We start from the raw sequence: 18,112 nt of genomic DNA, 5'->3' as shown, positions 1-18,112 counted from the left end.
TTGTCGATCGATGCAAGATTTCTTCCTTCCTTCTCACTCATTAGACTTTTCACTATATTATTCAATGTCCCGAGTACATTTCCACTAAGCTTAGGCCTATAAACTTCTAAAGATCCCATATTCGAGAGTTCTATAAAGAGTGATGAAATATCTGCACATCAGAGTTATTGTGAGTAAAAAATAAAATATTGAATCGAAAAAGTCGTGGCTTTAGGTTTCCTCAACACTATAGTAAATAAGATACACATATTCTACTATTATCGATTTATTAATTTTTGAATTTCTTGGTGATTTATTTTGCGGTGTTGGAGCAGTTTTAACAAGGTTTTATTGTTGATTATTATTTATTGATGTATAATTTCTTCACTTAAACATATTATTATTTTCAAATTTTATTTGAATTTCATATTTTTTATGTTCAAATGTTATTATCAATATATTAAATAATGACATTGTATAAATGCCTTTAACTGATTTGCTGTATTTCAATACTTCGTGTAGCTGATTAGATTCAATTCATATACAATCATGCGTGCAAGTTTATATGTATTTTATTTTGCTCAAAATATCTAATAATCAATATTGTGCATGTTTAAAATTTTATCATAGAAAATATGTTGCTTTTAAACACCCGTTTTCTGTTTCTTATTGTGCTGATTGTTTTTAATATTGGAGTTCAATGCCGCCCTTACAGTTGCTGCTTGTTTAAATGCTATTTAACTTCCTTTCTACTAACTTTTGTTTAAAATTCTGTGGGTGCACGTTTTTACTAATATTTGTTATATTTGTTTATAAGTGAATTAAAATCTTTCATTTTATGAATATGTAACTTTGTAAATCATCGAAATTTATATAAACATTTACTTGTATATGTATTTATGCCAACGTACCTTACATTTTGTGCATTTATAAACTATTTAAAATACAAATAATTTATTTGTTTTATTTAGAAATAAATAATTAATACTTTGCGTAACGATAAAATATATTTCTGTGTATACGCATGTGCAATACCACAAATCTCTCCATTACAATTTATTTTGGTGTTTGCTTAATTAGATTTCGCAGGAAGCTTTTATGAGGAAGAGAAATGCAAGTATTCCAAAGACATAATTTTATTATAGTTTAATTTATAATATTATTAAATGAGATAAAAGAGTTTTACATCGTAAAAAATTGAAATTTACGCATTAAATGTTAATATAATAAATTAGGACGCCTATTTTTTCTAAATAGAATTCTGAAAATTAACAAAAAAAATGCTGTTGCTAAAAATGGACTAAGGATAATTGCTTTATTATGTGAATAGAAGTAATTTGCTTTCTGACTATTGAATTTGCACGAAATGGCGAATAATTGATTGAATTACCTTGTATGACGCAAAGATGTCGAGCAAAGTTTCGAAAATAATTGTATATTGTTGTTTTTGAGGTTTGAAATTGTATGCTACCTTTTTCTGCTGCTATTACTACCTTACTTTTTTTTTTTAAATATTGTAAATGCTATTACTAAAAACTACAAGTCTGACTGCAAATCGTTGTTCTAGTGCTAGTGCATGTGCGACTACACTCACTACGACTCCCTCAACTTTATAATATACTTATTACTTACAAACTAATGTGCGACATTAAATTTTTAATTAATATAATGTATATTTGTGGTTGTATATTAAATAAAATTCAGAATATACTGTTGGTTATTTAAAAATAATTTGCATTGTGCTGCAGATGACGGTATATTTCATATTTTTGTGCCATCTATTTGTATTATGTGAAATGTATGTTGTATGCGATCGCGTTGCGTACAGTTGGAAACCTAAAATTGGTGGGGTAAGTCTTTTTTCTTAAAAAAGAAAAAATTAAAAACTAAGGTAAAAAATACTTTCGTTGTTGAAAAAATACCAAAAGAAAATCATATGAACGGATATCTAATTTTTAACTGGCAATGCTGCTCAAGCAGAATATTTAAAGAACTGTAAAAATATTTTATAATTTCATCGTAAGAAAATTATTATTTTTTAATGTGGCTTAATGCATTGTTTTTTGTTCAGATCGCACAGATTAGCTCAAAAATTATTGCAAAACAAAAAAAATTCTTTGCAAATGTATGGCTTTACACATTTTTACCGCCCACACATATTAATACTTTATACATTTCCGTGAATATATATATATGTAAGTGTATATATGTACTTGTATGTAAGTAAATGGTCACAACACTAAAAAATACGCTTAAAATGCTAAAACGCTTAATCGTTCGGTACGAAATCTTTGCAAACCTGCCGAAACATATATCATTGAATGTTAGCACATATGTATTTATATATTTGTTGTGTTTAGAGAAATAATAAACTAGTTATTATAGATGTATGTATTATTTTCGGATTTTTTTCTTTTAACAATTTCAACAATTTGCATTTGCCAACATTTTTCCCTAAGTAAAATTTTATTCCGTTCATGACGACACACGCGTGTTAAACCTTCAAATCAAATTTATTTTGTCAATTCCCTAACTGACAAGTCCCCAACCCAACCCTGCGGTTATGGACGCACACTACGCATGCTTTTAGAGTGTGCAGTATTCGGTTAGTATCGGTATCGACTTCAGCAATTCATTGATATTGTTCTCCTCCAGATGCGTCACCAATTTTTCGGAAGTGCGCAGTAGATTATTAAAGTTTTGCAAATTTTCCACAATCTCCTTGGTCATGGTGTCCGATGATTTACGTATTAATTCCGCCAACTTCTTACCAACTTCATATTTAATAAAAATCTCATCCAAATGCACATCATCACTCTTGGCGGCAGCGCTATTCGTTAAATATACCACAGATAATATGCATAAGGCAATTAGCGCTTCGTTTTGCATGACTAAATGTTGTGATGTCAACATATTGATCATAGCCTCGACGGTGCCATCAATGGCGATAAACGCTTTCAAGCTGCTGCGATCATAATCTTCTGGCGGCAGCTTGTCGGCGAAATGTTCAACAGGTGCGTCACCTTTGCGCGGCAAGGCGTAGGCGATGCGTCCCAAGTAGGCGTGTTTGATTAGCCATGCCATCAACCTGAGCGACTCGCCAGTGACGCCAGCATAGTCGGAAGATTTGCTCCAGTGCACCAGTTGTTCGATAAGTGTCTTATTGCGTAGCAGTTCCAAAGCCAGTTTTTCTACAAATAACATGAAAAAAGTATGTAAATAATTAGTTTAAATATTTTCAGTTTATATATGTATGTATATTATATAGCAAACCTTGACCATCCACTGTCATGCGCAAAGTGCCCAGCAGCTTGAAAACGACCGGCGGTTGATGTATCTCCAACATTGGCAGTATGGTTTCTACAAGTCCAGCTTGTATGACAGCATTTTTGTTTGGCTTCGGTATGACAAGATTACGCAACGCACTCAGCAGTGCATGCTGTAGCCGTACATCATCTTTTACGCCGTTATTTTTGGCCAGCACATCGAGTAATTTGTTCATAATCTTATTTTCCACCATATAAATGCAGTGACTGTCGGTACGCGCAAAATTACCCAGTGCAAGCACACCGGTGGTGAGCAGATCGATATCCTCCGAGTCCAGCCAGTCCTCCATGCTCTTCAGCAGTGGCGTCGAGTAAAGATAATGCATTGATTCATCTGTAAATTAATAAAAATAATAATAAATATCAAATAAATTACTACTGATCTCTGTTTCGCTCCCACTTACCTCCGGTGAGTATTAGCACAATCAATTCGCATGCCAGTTTCATGAGCGCACGCGCCTCACTGGTGCTCGCCAAAGTCTTATATTTCTCAAGCAGATTGTAGATCGTCTCGCAGAGCCCATCCTTTGCTAACAGCAATTTCACATCATCATTCTCCGCCTGATAATGCAACAATTCAAGGCACATTTCCGCTAAATCGGGATTTGTGGAGGCAGCCAAAATATGCGACAACTGTATATTGAGATTCGCATCGAAATTCAAATCGGGCGCATTTTCCGTGAGTATGCTCAACAATGGCAGCGTGTTCAATAGCAAATCCTCGTGCTCCTCCACATTACCCATGCCGATTGTAATGATCTGTGTTAGCTTTTGCATAATCTCCAACTCCATGGCGCGTTTGGCCAAACCCTCGCCGCCCAACAGATAATTCGACAGCAAACCGCCGCGCACTTTAATGAACTGCAGCGCGTTCTCCGTGTCGCCAATGTGCGTTATGTCGAGCAGTCGCACGAGCACCTCGTCGCCATGCAGCTCGAGTATGAGATCACGCGCCTCATCGTTCAAGTAGCAAATATTGCCAAGCGCTCGACAAATTTGTATGGGCAACTCCATATTCGCATCGGCCGGCAGTTCGCGTAGACACTTGAGAAACACTTCGATAATCTCACGTTTTGTGAATTTCTTACGTTGCACTTCGGATTTTGTGATTTCGGCAATGCATTTGGCGGCCTCTTTGCGTATGTTCAATTCCGCCGATTGTGCCAGGGCCATGAAGAGATCGGCCAATTCATGTTTGTCGAATAGTTTCGGATCTTTCGTAGCGGATATTTGGGTGAGTAGGTTGTTGGTGTTGCTGTAGTCGTCACTGCTCGTGTTCGCCGCACTCACCGAGGTCGATTTCAGTTTCTCTATTAAATCATCGATTTCGCCTGTGGTTGGAAACAAAAATAAATAAAATTAGTAAATGCCAATAAATAAATGCATAAAATGAGGTTGAATTTTATAGCTTCTAGGAATGTTGCATGCAAGTTCACACACACACAATATACATATTAATTTATTTGTTGGTTGGCTCATAATAATAATAATCCTCATTGCATGCCTCGAAACAGCAATAAAATGTGATTATTCGCAATAACTTGTTTGGCCCAGTTTTGCGAAGACATCAATACCATAACAGTTATATTTGCTTGAATATTGCATGCTTCCAAGTTTAACATGCGCACATATTTTCTGACATTTTCATTGTATTTGCAATCACAAAGCAAGGCTTTAACAAAGAAAGTGTCTACAGAGAGCAAAAAATCGTAGCAATCACGGATTAGTCCTCATTTTGAGTTTTATCTGAAAGTTATTGTCAAGAATATCGCTCTCCATCTGGTCTTCCCACCAGAGTGGAGGTTTTCCTCTTCCTCTGCTTCCACCGGCGGGTACTGCATCGAACACTTTCGGAGCTGGAGTATTTTCGTCCATTTGAACAACATGATCTAGCCAGCATAGTCGCTGTCTTTTTATACACTGAACTATGTTAATGTCGGCGCATAGCTCCATCGTCTCCGGTATACGCAATTGCCAATGTTCAAATGACCATAAATCTTTCGCAAAACCTTTCTCTTGAAAACTTCTAGTGCCGTCTCATAGGATGGCATCATCTGAACCATAAAGCAGATCGGTAATAATGAACCTCTTGTAGAGTTTGATTTTTGTTCGTCGAGAGAGGTCTTTCTTCTTCTTGACTAGCGTAGAAACCGCTTACGCGGTTATAGCCGAGTCCAAAACAGCGCGGCACGTATCCCTCCTTCTGGCAGTTTGGCGCCAATTGGTTATACCAAGCGAAGCCAGGTCCTTCTCCACCTGGTCCTTCCATCGGAGTGGGGGTCTCCCTCTTCCTCGGCTTCCACCAGCGGGTACTGCATCGAAAACTTTCAAAGCTGGGGCACTTTCGTCCATTCGAACAACATGACCCAGCTAGCGTAGCCGCTGTCATTTTATTCGCTGGACTATGTCTATGTCGTCGAACAACACATACAGCTTGTCATTCCATCTTCTGCGGTATTCGCCGTTGCCAATGTTTAAGGGACCATAAATCTTCCGCAAAACCTTTCTCTCGAAAACTCCTAGTGCCATCTCATCGGATGTTGACACCGTCCACGCTTCTGCACCATAAAGTAGGACGGGAGTTTAGAGTTTAGTTTTTGTCCGTCGGGAGAGACTTTACTTTTCAATTGCCTACTCAGTCCATAGTAGCACCTGTTGGCAAGAGTGATTCTGTGTTGGATTTCAAGGCTGACATTATAATCGGTGTTAATGCTGGTTCCTAGGTATACGACTGATTCACTTCGCTTCTTTGACAAGCCAGGTGAGCAGAAAAGAAACTTCAGGGATCTATAAAATGTTTGCTGATATTCCTTTGTAGTCGTTGACGCACATATGAACCTAGGAATCGCCTATAAAATCTTTCGAATAATATATGTTGATCGAAGATTCGGAATATACATTATATAACCGGAGGTCTTATTCTTTTTTATGATTTGAAAAGTGAAGTGAGAAAATGCGATAAAAGTCCGACAAATGCGATACCATTAGATCAGGGGATTATGCAAATGATTGTGTAATGAAATTTATTGAAGGTCACAAAATATGTATGCTTGGCTGGGTAAATTTTAAATGTATACTATTCTCATTTAGAATATTCATATTAGCAGGGGATTTTGTCAAATCTAATCCAAATGATTTCAAATTGTTTCTTGGTCTTCGCCTTAAGAAAGCGATTTATAATACAGTGGAACTTCTTTAAATCGAATCACCATAATCCACCAAAAAAACTTCGAGTTAGAGAGACTTCCGAGTTATAGATTTTTCATTAAAACATAAAATTTTTCAAAAAGGCATAATATGTAGGTTTATACACAGTTTTTTTTGTTTACTTCGCATAAAGTTTTATTTAAATACGTTAAAACGTGTATTCTATAATTTTGTTTATTGCAGTTTGCTATTGTTCGGCTCTTGACCTCTATATTCCAGGCCTTTGTTACATGATTTATGCAATCCATAAGTGTAATATCAAATTTTCGCCTCCATACCATATAGAGGGACTCTTTTAAAATTCTGAATCGATAGTAAAATTTTAAATTTTGTATTATGCCCTGACCAAAAAGTTCGATTTATGGAAAGAAATTTGTATGAAATTTTACTTTTATTGCTACTTCAAGAGTTCGAGTTATGGAACGAGATTGTACTTGATTTCTAAACGCGATTGCCAATTCAAAAGCTCGAGTTATGAAGATCTTCGAATTATAAAAGTTCGAGTTATGGAAGTTCCACTGCATATGTATCTCTATTATACCATGAAGGGTATTTATAGTTTAAACTTGAATACAAAAGGTCTACAGCAAATGCGCAGCAAATTACGCCCAAAAGCATGTTTTGTATACATTTCCGGCATTTTGGACATTATTTTTATGGCTCATGGCTCACAAGTAGTTTCCCATATTCAGTGTCATTGTGTGTATGCTTCCACTTACATATGAGTATACAAATATGTGCTCACCAATTTAATGTTAATTTTCTGGTGGAAAGTTTTTGTTTTCTAATCCCCTAATTAAGTCCTTAAAATCATTTCTAAAGTTCAACGAGTCATTAAAACTGTGATAAGCAGTAAGTAAAGCCAACACACAGTTCAACCCCAAACACAAACACGTCCTTATATATATACAGATCTATATGTATGCATGTGTGTATGTGCACATATGGATATGAGTTAATCCGTGTTCGGACCGAGGGATGTATGCATTCCTTGACTGTTTGGCCGCATTTGTTTACATTATTTTACATCATCAGCCTGAACTCTCCGCTGTATGCGCTACAGTACAAGTACAAGTATGTGTGACAAGTTGGTTACAACAAAAAAAAATTCAAACACACGTTCACTTATCCATGCATACACACACATGAATGTAGGAGTTATAAGCATGTTGTTGTACTAGAATGTAGCTGATATGTGTCTAAATAAATGTCTATAGATATGGCCACACCAACCGGCCTGAGCTGACTCACAAATTGTACCACCAACACCGACACCAACAACAACAGCAACAGCGACAGGAGCAGCAGTCTCATTTGTATTTCATTCGTGCGCATTGACGCCTCGCAGCTCATCTGCTGCTACTTTGCATTTGAGCGCTCACTCGCCCATTAACACATTCAAATACACAGTTACATTCATACATATACATATGCAAAATTGTTGTTGTTGCCTGTCCTGAAATGTCCTCGTTCATTCGACTGCATACGAATTTCTGGCTTAAGTACGGCCAAACGACTTGAGTGTGCTGCCGTGGTGTTGCCAAACGAAGCATACGTAAATGTCGTTTGTCTACGAATGGTCGTATATGTATTTATGTATGTGAGTGAATGTGGCAGTGTTTTCCCAGTGAAAAGTTTTAGAAAGTTAAAAAGAAGGTGTAGTTGATTATTGTTTAAAGCAAACTATTTTAATTTTTAATACCGCACCTAATTATAAATTTAATTTGCAAAAAAAGGCTGACGTAAATTCGGGCAATGCCAAGCTCAATACCATTTTTATAATATCACAAAATAGACACATGACGCTTAAAAGTAGGCAACAAACATGTATAGAATATAGACGCTCAGTAAGTATTTAAAGGCTAATCTTTTATTTGAAGAATTAAAAGATTTTAAATTAAGAAGAGCGAAATCGGATTATTGCCACACCCACAAAATGGCGAAACCCGAAAACCTATAAAGTGTCATAACTAAGCCATAAATAATGAAGTAAAATTTGGTATAAGGGATCGTACTAGGAATGTATCTGGATGTAGTTATTTCTGAAAAGTGGGCGTGGTCGCGCCCCTAAATTACTAAAGTGCGTTAACTCACGCAAACAAAATTTTTTTAATGGAAAATGGGCATGACGTTCATATCCGGTTGCGGCAACAACATATCCAGTTCCGGATGCCCCATAACCGGTCACCTCACAACCGGTTCCGGTAACATCATTTCCGCTTACTCTATATCTAGTTCCGGTAACATCATTACCACATATTCGGTTCCCGTAACAGCACTTTCCGGTAACATCGGTTCCCGTAACATAATATTCGGTTACTCCGTATTTCCGGTAACCCAACGGACCAGAGCAGAGCTTCAGTGTGGAGCACCACCATTTTGAATAGTCATAACTCCGATTTTGATAATCTTGGTGTCATATGAAAGTGAATTTTCATAACAATAACATTAGCGTATTAAAATTAAAGTAAATTTCTTAAAAACTAACAGCTGTGTCTTTTTTAATAAAATGGAAACGGAAAACGTCAGAAACACCAAATTTTACAGAAGAAATGGCAGAGGCAGAGGTATCTCAAAAACTAGTCGACCGATTTCGGTACATAATACTTTCTAGACACTAATGACACGGATAGAAAATGAGCGAAATCGGTTAACAACCACAACTACTTTCCTTTTACATAACTCAATTTTGAATTCCATTTTATTCCTTCACTTTATAATGTATACATAAGGAACCGATGAAGATAGCGGAATAAAACTTTACACAAATAGTATATAGTCTCTCTGGCTTCATTTGTGAAAAAATTGTCGAAATCGGACTATAACTTTTCAATGCCCCTGATATCGAATATAAAGAACTCAGTGCCTAAGGGTAATTTTTCACCGAAAATAACGGTAAATCTCTCAGATATCTTAATTTAATTCAGAGGAAATCTTTTTCTTCTAATAGTGTGTCTCTGTACCAGAAATGGTTAAAACGGGTTATAACTTCTCCTAGCTCCCAATTATAGGTTTTTCAAAAATGCGGTGGGCTTTATTCCGCATATATCGGTTACTATGTGAGACATCTTAGCAAAATTAAGTATAGTCTTGGATATAGTGTACTTTGGTGGTGAAAATGAGTGAAATCGGTTCAAGAATTACCTCAGCCCTCAGAGTCATGTCTGACGAATATGGAGGCTTGGGAATCATTGCAGTATTGTTTTTGGTCAAGAATTCACGAATCAGCAACTAAGTCGCCGAAATAAAAAAAATTGGATTCCCCAAACTCGCGAAATTTTAGAAAATTTCTATAATTTTTTTAAAACAACTTGCAATTTCAAACGTTCATGCTTTAGTTCCAACTTCATTCTCCTAGTAATTTCACACAAAAAACGATTCGTCGTATTTCTTGAGTTTACCTAAACACTTTGGCTTCCAAACGAGTATCCTGGAAAACCTGTTGATTTCCAGAAGTTTATCCTCTAAATTCAGCTCTACTGTGATAACAGCTTTTTGTTAACTTCATTATATTCTCGAACTCATAACCTGTTATAAAAGCAGGGATCGCAACCTGACATATTACACCACACCTTCCAAAGCCTTTTCTTTAATCTTTAAAATCAAGTCACTAAAATCAATCTAACAGCTTTTCCGTCAAACTCCAGTGAGTTCGAAATTCATTACTAGTTACACACATAAACATAAGTACAAAGGCCGAGTGTTTCCAACGTGTTCACTGCTGGGTTCGTAAATTTAACTTTGTTTACTTAATGCACGCTGTGTGGCTACGTGAAACGCCTGGAGATTTCCAGCAAGCGTAGCAGAATAAATAGATGAAAAGGTAAAAAAAAAAGAATAAAGTAAGCAAAAATAGAAAAGGAGCTGAAAGAAAGCAGAAAGTCAATTGCTGCACTTTATTTACACGACGCATCCGTAATATTTTCGAGCGACTGACGCTGGGCGAAGTGGAGCGGTAGTCCTGCCTTTGTGTGTGTGTGTGTGTGTGTGTATTTCTGTATGTAATTGCATATGTACATATTAAGATAAATATCTAAGTTTATGCACTGTTACATTTTGAGTTCATTTTTTGTTGTTGTTTCCATACTCTTTCATGCTTTGCTGTTTTTCTAGTTCATAGCAGCGCCCATACTAGTTTCATTCTGTGCTTTTGTTTACTTCAACTGCTTGCTTTTTTTAGTTTAATCTAAAATACATTGCCGGCACTGCACGTCCCATTTTTATTTCCTTTCCAAGTCATTTGCCTCATTTTCATATATAATCTCCTTTTCTTCGCTCGCTTTTATTTGTACTTTTCATGTCGAACTGCCATATTGCTGGGAGTTTTTTATGCTGTTTTTTGATTGAAACACATTTAATGTGGAGTCCTGATGCAAATACACGCACGCAAACACTGTAACACACACACACAAACACAAACTCATGGCGCAAATGTGTTCTTTAGTTGATCCCGGTTGTCAACCCTATTAGGCCAACTGAAAGGGTGATCCACTTACTTTGTCATCGGAATGGCTGCGCAGTGGGAATAGAAGTGTCGGACTTAATGGTTATTTTCCTTTTTCATTTTCATTCCCCAATTCCTTTTTTTATACGTATTCTGCAATTGTCCTTGGTTTCTCGCTATCAAACCGTCATTAGGATCCCCTAATAGACGCCAATGGTCGTGGTGTTGGCACAAAAGTAAATACGAACAGACATTCGTATGCAATATTGTGTATTGCGTTGCGTGTGTAAACGAACTGTGACCGGTTGCGTTGTAAGGCGTGATGGCGTTAAATTTTTTAAAAAGCTAAATAGAAGCAGACAAAAAACGATTTAGCTTTTTATTACACAATTGCTGTGTCCCTTTGCTCAAAAAAGAAAATGAAATAAACGCAAACATGCGCTTGCTCACCCCGCTCCTCACATAACTTTACGTTCTACGTTAGCAGCGTCCAAGGGCCGCATTTCACTTTTGAATTTTTTGGCAAGTCAATTTTGAACTCTTTCCTTCTTTTTTTTGGAGTTCGCCTATTTGTTTGCAGTTCGCAATGTTTTGATATGCTTTCGTCTCGTTGCCTTCGGCTGCTTGTGAAAACAATGCGGGGAAAATGTCAATTTCGCGCCCAGTCGCCGCTTTTGTTTACTAACCTCCAGGGCTATTTTCGTAAGTCCACAAGCTGTTCGGTCCACACTTTGATATTGAAAATTGCAATGTATCGATTCCAGTTAACTGGATTTCATGTTTAAATAGTAAATATGGCGTTGAATTTAAATCTCAGAGTCTGAAGTATTCGGATTGTTGCGACGCAGTGAGTTTTTCATTCCAAGCCATTGTCTAGTCAATGAGTCTCTAACGAGCTCTGAGAACTTATTGTTTTACTCGTAGTTATGAAAGAAGAATTTAGATGTTTAGTAGTAGGATGTACAACATGACCTAGCCAGCGTAGCCGCTGTCTTTTCATTCGCTATGAACTATGTCAATGTCGTCGTAAAAATCGTACAGCTCATCGTTCCATCGTCTGCGGTATTCGCCGTTGCCATTGTTCAGAGGATCTTACGCAAAACATTTCTCTCGAAAACCCCAAGAGTCGTCTCATCGGATGTTGTCATCGTCCACTCTTCTGCACCGTAAAGTAGGACGGGATTGATGAGAGACTTGTAGAGTTTGATTTTTGTTCGTCGAGAGAGGACTTTACTTCATTCAATTGCCTACTCAGTCCATAGTAAGTAGCACCTGTTGGCAAGAGTGATTCTGCGTTGGATTTCAAGGCTACATTGTTGGTGTTGTTGATGCTGGTTCCCAGGTATACGAAATTATCTACGACCTCGAAGTTATGACTGTCAACAGTGACGTGGGAGCCAAGACGCGAATGCGCTGACTGTTTGTTTGACGACAGGAGATATTTCGTCTTGTCCTCATTCACCACCAGACCCATACGCTTCGCTTCTTTATCTAGTCTGGAAAACGCAGAACAAACGGCGCGGTTGTTGCTTCCGATGATATCAATATCATCAACATGCATACGCCAGCAGCGGTACACTCTTGTAGAACTTTATACCTTCTCTATTTAGCGCTGCAGAAATTGCTTATTTTTTCCAGCAATAGATTGAAGAAGTCGCACGATAGTGAGTCACCATGTCTAAAGCCTCGTTTGGTATCGAACGGCTCGGAGAGGTCCTTCCCGATCCTGACGGAGCTTTTGGTGTTGCTCAACGTCAGTTTACATAAGAAGAGATATTGCAGTTATTAACAGTTGATATTGAGTCATTTTGACAGGACAACTACCAATGATTTCTCAAAATCATTAGCGATTTTATGACATATGACTTTGGAGCATTTAATAGCATGATCGGTCACTAATATATAGTACGTTTTAGTCATGCAGATCCGAAATAAGACGTTTTAAGTACAATACATAATATAGTAGAACCACGACCAAACTCTTTAACGCTTGCATCATTTCCTCCTCCTCTAAAGCCCAGCATTTGCCAGACTGAGATTGAAACAGCTTCGGCGAATCTAGCGAATTGGCTAGAATTGACATTAGCTGACTGCAAAATATTATAATAGATGACAAGCGCTTTATCGAATCGTGAGAGTCTTTCTGATCCATTAGTAGTTTTTTGGTATTATAAAGGACAGCGCTCATAACTGTTCAAGTGAGATGTTCCTGCTTATGCATAGATCTGCTCATAACCAAATTAACCATAATGAGCTGTCAACACAATCTCTTGTACTGAATTCAATTCGCTAACTTTGTTGTTGCTTTCACGTATATAATTTTGACAAGAGAGCAGGACTGAAAGATAGCGAACGAATCGAAGACGACTATTTATTATTACTATATAGAAGCTATTAACCCAAACTGAAAGCGTTTAAAGATTAATATACATATTAATATATATATATGAAAGGTAATACCAGTACGTCAATAAAGAAACAAAATATATATGTATTTGCAACACCTTTGAAAGAAGTTGAAGTCTTTTATTTATTTATTATTGCAGGTTTATAGAAATTAATTTTAGATCAATTGAATTGACACTTATAAGTATTAATACTATTTAGATAATAGATCTCGTATAATTGATTTCTAAAGCAATGCCGAGTAAATGAAGTACGCTTTTAAGTTTTATGGGCTCATAAATTTTGAAGAGTGTACATACATATAATTTTTTCGGCCTAATATGCAGCCGTAGTCAAGACATCGATAATTATTTGCTTTCATTTATATATTTATTTGTGTAATTAAATTGAAATACATGAATGTACGTGTTTGTTTGATATTTTATGATTACCAATTCACAACAATTTTTATGAGCACATACGATGCATTAATAGCGTAATATCAACAACTCCCAATAATTCTAATTCGAGTAATTATGCACGAATGCCGCACGTTTTCATTTCCAATTCGATTCGACAATACAGTTCCATACATTCGCCGGCGTCATCAACCAGCATACACACTTAGTAAAGCGAATAGCGTGTTATGCCAATTTTCGATAGCTTCTCGCATGATGGCATTTTCAATGCCTGCGCCTGTGCGAACTTCATGCTGCTGCCGTAGGTGCGTGCACGTGACATCATGCCTTCACCTGCGTACCGACGACGTGGTGCAATCAGCCAAGTCGCCGCAACAACCACCACGTACAATAACAATGCCAGCAACAACACCACCGAATGTCGCAAATCCGGTGATTGTGGAAGTGAGGTTAAAGTTGGTCACAGCGGTAAGTGGTTGATGTGAGAAGAAGTGTTGTTGGTTACATACAGCCGATAACCGAAAAGTAGAGGGAAAGTTTGTTGTTGTAGTTTTTATTGTTATTTGTCTGTGTTTTTGGCCATAAATATTTATGATTACTTACGGTAGCTGCGTTCGCGATAACAGTTTTGCTTCATCGTATAGATGAAATCCTCCTCAACGGAATTCTCTAAACGTCCCAATGAGCCCTGATAATCGCCGCCGAAGCTTGACTTTACATAATATGGCACGGAGAGGTGTTGCGTCTCACGTTGCACGGGATATTTGCTATTAGCATATACATACATACATACATACATATGTGGTTGCAGAAGTGGTGGTTTTGGTTTTATTTTAAGTGACGAAGAAAATTGTGGTTAGTCTTAATTGACTTGAGTATAGTTGCAAAAGATATATAAACATATGAATGAAGGAAGGGAAAAACAACAAAAAATGCAATAAATACAATGCCAATGGTATGAAGGTAGAGCGGCACACACACGCACACGCACCTATCCACCACCAAGTGTACTCCGGTTAAATAGCACGCAAAAAGGAATGTGCAAGAGCGCGGGAAAGCCACGATATTGAAACGCGAGCGACAGGTGACAGCTGGCCAGCGGTTTAGTGGTGGCATTAATTTTTAATTCTGTTGTTTTTTGTACTTTCTGCCTACCTCAGCTGGCCCTGGTTCAGGGCAGAGAGCAACGCTGTGCAGATTTCCCAAATCCATTTATAGCCGATGTTTACTTTCACAACAAAAGTATTTACTATTAAAACCATGAATGCCTCCGCTTACAGGGTGGGTAATTGAAGCACTTTTAAAGCATTTTCTAGCAATATTAAGTAATGGGCGTTATATTGACGTCATTTCGTCGAGAACTATCTACTTCTATGAACATCGGGTTTTCAAGGAATCGCGACAGGTTAGGTTCTTAAAGTCGTAGATCACTGCAGTCACGATGGTTTAATAATATAAAATATATTATAGCCAACTACTAAATATATTATAACCACCTAAGGCAGTACAGTTCAAACCTAATCAGCAATGGCGTGCTGAACCGGACTACAACAGTTTTAAAACGGACTGGTCTACCAATGAAAACAGGATACACCTAAATAGGATGACGGGACACAAAAACTACTCAGGAAACGAACTGCCCGACAAATTAGCTTGATCAACAGCAGCAACGCGACTGCTGGGTACTGAACCGTTTTTGGCAGTTGGACCATATATGTATGTACTATCAAGGAGATGTTCCGAATGAAGGAGGTTAGAACGAGAAAGGCACTGGCAGCTGGAAACCAGTTTGCGACAGGAAAAATTAGTACTGGAAGGATACAATACCAAAGGAATCTCATAGACTAATAAACTACCGAAGGAGTAAACTTAGCAGATTGGCAGTTCTCTGCAGTACACTGTAAGCTCAAGAAACACCCATATACCTTGGACTTAGACTCGTTGAACTATGGTAACCACGAATAAGAGTCCTCTGTGGTTCATATAGTTGTTACTACTAAAATAATTTTGAAAACTCCTACTGATTACGTTTTTACGTTTACGTTAATTACGGACTTATACCGGACACGCAAACCGGACTGACTTGGTAATGTTGATTGAGTCTTTAGAAAGCTTTGCACTTGGTTTAAATGTATTTTACACCCATTTTGTGTTCAATGAAACCTTGGGCTCAATGCAAGTAAAGAAAAATGTGGAATTATATGAAGAAGAAACAAAAGGCATAAGATACAAAAGCAACAAATTAACACAAGAAACTCAAAGAATCAATAAGAATTGTGGAATTCAACACCAAACACAAAACTCACCTCGACTGCACCAAACTGTAGAGGGGATCAGATGTAAGGAATGATGAAAACATCGAAATCAAAATCAACACCAAAATCAAACCAAAAGCCAAGCTTGGCTGTTGATTACGCTCCTGGGGTTGACGTTGATTTGCCGGCTGATAGGGCGGTCGTTGTGTTGGACGTGCATGGGTCGTGAAATTGCCAAAGAATATATTGAAAAGCTCCTCGGCGGACATGTCATCTCTGAAAGCCGACTCAAAACTGAAAGCATTTTGGAAATAAGCGCCATTGTAGTGTTCATGCTGATGATTGGCAGCCAAATTCGTGGCGCTACTGCCGTGTGCCGTCAACGTATTCGCACCGGATGCGTCGTACTCCTTGCGACGTCGCTCATCCGTGAGCACTGCCACTGCATTGGCCAGCAATTTGAAAGCTTCGGCAGCGCCGGGCGCCTGATTTTTGTCCGGATGCAGTTGCAATGCGAGTCGCTTGTAGGCGCGTTTAATAACCGTATCTGTGGCGTCACGTGAGACATTCAAAACCTGATAGAAATTCTTGCATTTATTTATGCGCTGTACCAAATCGAGTTGGTCTCTGGTATAACCATGTGGCACACTTGCATCGGCATTGTTGTTGTTGTGGGAATTTTGACGACGTCGACGCAAGGGTGTAGGCGAATCACCGCCGTATGTGGCATTGGCTGCTGAGTCACACCCCGAAGTGCTAGCACCTTCGCTGCTTTGCTGTTGCGTTGCCGAATGCGCTTTTAATTTGGTTAGCAGATCTTGCAGCTCGTCGGCTTGCGAGTCGGGATAGAGCTCTTTGGCCTTCTTAAGCAGTTTAATGGCATTATCATAGTTGCCGTTGTTGATTTCACGCAATGCAACGTTGATGTAACGTTGTGCTTCCTCTTGTGCCGCTGCCATCGGTGTAGGCTTTGCTGTTTTCGGGCACGTTGTTGTTGTTGTACTAGTTGGGGTGTTAATTCCGTCAGCAGCTTGTTTGAATAATAACACAAATGGTTTGCACTTTATTGCTCTGTGAATTTTTTATATTTTGTTTTTTGTTTTTGTATTTGATTTATTTGGTTAAAAGTTTCGAATTGCGTAGGGAAATGTATTTGGATGAAAGTAACTGTGCGTGTTTATGAGAGTGTCTTAATTTAGAAATTACATCTAGCGTAAACACTTATACAGGGACTGTTATACATTTCGGATAGTTCAACAAAAACTTTCTGTGAATTTCCAGCAAGAATGCTTTAAATCTAATCAACAATTAGTTTAGGTTTAAAGCACAAACACCCACACATAAACATGTGTAAATCGTACACAACCGGTACCTTTAAACTACTGTCGTTTTTTTTTTCTTCGTACCAATATTAAACCGATTTGACTTCCAATTCCAATATCTACAATATATTCGCTTTACACAAGTTTAGTTTAAGATACTGCTTCCATACAATTACACACACACAAATACAGCGACATTTAACGAAATAACGAAAATATAATCAAACACTACACGTTCAGAAAGATCGCAAGGAACATGAAGGATAATGATGGCATTTGTAAACACGAAAATATTAATTATTATTCATTTAATATCGAAAAATTTTCAAAAATCTCAAAATTTGATTGAAGTTTCGTAGCATTTGTATGGCTTGAATTGCTCGAAAAGAGTACACAAGCACAGGTTGATAAATGAGCAACAAAAATATTTTATTATACACTGTTAGACACGGCTTAGCCGCACACATTTTTCCTTCGATTACACTTACTTGGAGCGAGATTTTGCTAAATTACATAGACTCCCACTATAATTCAATGACGGGCCGGATATATGAAGTTAACGCAAACAAAGGAAGCAGAACACATTACTGAAAATATTTTTCATTTTATTCTAATAAGTCTAATATTTACACTCACTAAAAGTATAAGTTAAAAACAAGCTATTTTTGTTTTTTAAATAAAATTTTTTGCGTCTATTCTAGTGACAAAAAAGGGCCTTCTTTTAATAATAATTTAACATTTTTGTTATTAGAAGTATGTAGAACACTCGCTATTT

General features: G+C 37.5%; 2 protein-coding genes across 10 annotated transcripts in view; both read right to left on the bottom strand.

Moving 5' to 3' along the window:
• Window positions 1-249: 249 nt before the first annotated feature.
• The window catches only part of LOC105211650 (GTPase-GDP dissociation stimulator vimar), a 58,303-nt gene continuing 40,440 nt past the window's right edge, over window positions 250-18,112 (bottom strand). For all 3 annotated transcript variants that reach the window (XM_054233614.1, XM_054233613.1, XM_011183182.3), the window contains exons 2-4: window positions 3,710-4,636; window positions 3,253-3,639; window positions 250-3,170 (exon numbers count right to left, since the gene is read on the bottom strand). In XM_054233614.1, coding sequence (XP_054089589.1) covers window positions 2,566-3,170; window positions 3,253-3,639; window positions 3,710-4,478 — 1,761 coding nt within the window. In that variant the 5' untranslated portion in view covers window positions 4,479-4,636 and the 3' untranslated portion in view covers window positions 250-2,565. The remainder of the gene's footprint in view (window positions 3,171-3,252; window positions 3,640-3,709; window positions 4,637-18,112) is intronic.
• LOC105211649 (dnaJ homolog subfamily B member 14) lies at window positions 13,710-17,987 on the bottom strand. 7 transcript variants are annotated; one of them, XM_054233621.1, is made up of 4 exons: window positions 17,826-17,987; window positions 16,067-17,045; window positions 14,364-14,527; window positions 13,710-14,093 (listed from the first exon to the last, which is right to left on the bottom strand). In XM_054233621.1, the coding sequence occupies exons 2-4, from the start codon at window positions 16,972-16,974 to the stop codon at window positions 13,966-13,968; spliced, it is 1,200 nt and encodes a 399-aa protein (XP_054089596.1). In that variant the 5' UTR covers window positions 16,975-17,045; window positions 17,826-17,987; the 3' UTR covers window positions 13,710-13,965. The 7 variants fall into 7 exon arrangements, with proteins under 7 accessions (XP_054089596.1, XP_054089592.1, XP_054089593.1 ...); XM_054233617.1 differs by lacking the exon at window positions 17,826-17,987 and adding an exon at window positions 17,388-17,729 and having other exon boundaries at window positions 16,067-17,282; XM_054233618.1 differs by lacking the exon at window positions 17,826-17,987 and adding an exon at window positions 17,388-17,729 and having other exon boundaries at window positions 16,067-17,247.

This window comes from Zeugodacus cucurbitae, chromosome 6 (genome assembly GCF_028554725.1).
Source record: "Zeugodacus cucurbitae isolate PBARC_wt_2022May chromosome 6, idZeuCucr1.2, whole genome shotgun sequence".
Lineage (NCBI taxonomy): Eukaryota > Metazoa > Arthropoda > Insecta > Diptera > Tephritidae > Zeugodacus > Zeugodacus cucurbitae.
This window is presented reverse-complemented; position numbering and strand designations above follow the sequence as displayed.

Excerpts from the sequence above, each read along its gene's own strand:
- LOC105211649 (XM_054233621.1), bottom strand. The coding sequence starts at position 16,974 with ATGGCAGCGGCACAAGAGGAAGCACAACGTTACATCAACGTTGCATTG. Across the intron at positions 14,528-16,066 it reads TACAGTTTGGTGCAGTCGAG|CAAATATCCCGTGCAACGTG; the intron begins GTGAGTTTTGTG and ends ATATGCTAATAG. Across the intron at positions 14,094-14,363 it reads TTATCGCGAACGCAGCTACC|GTGAAGGCATGATGTCACGT; the intron begins GTAAGTAATCAT and ends GTCGGTACGCAG.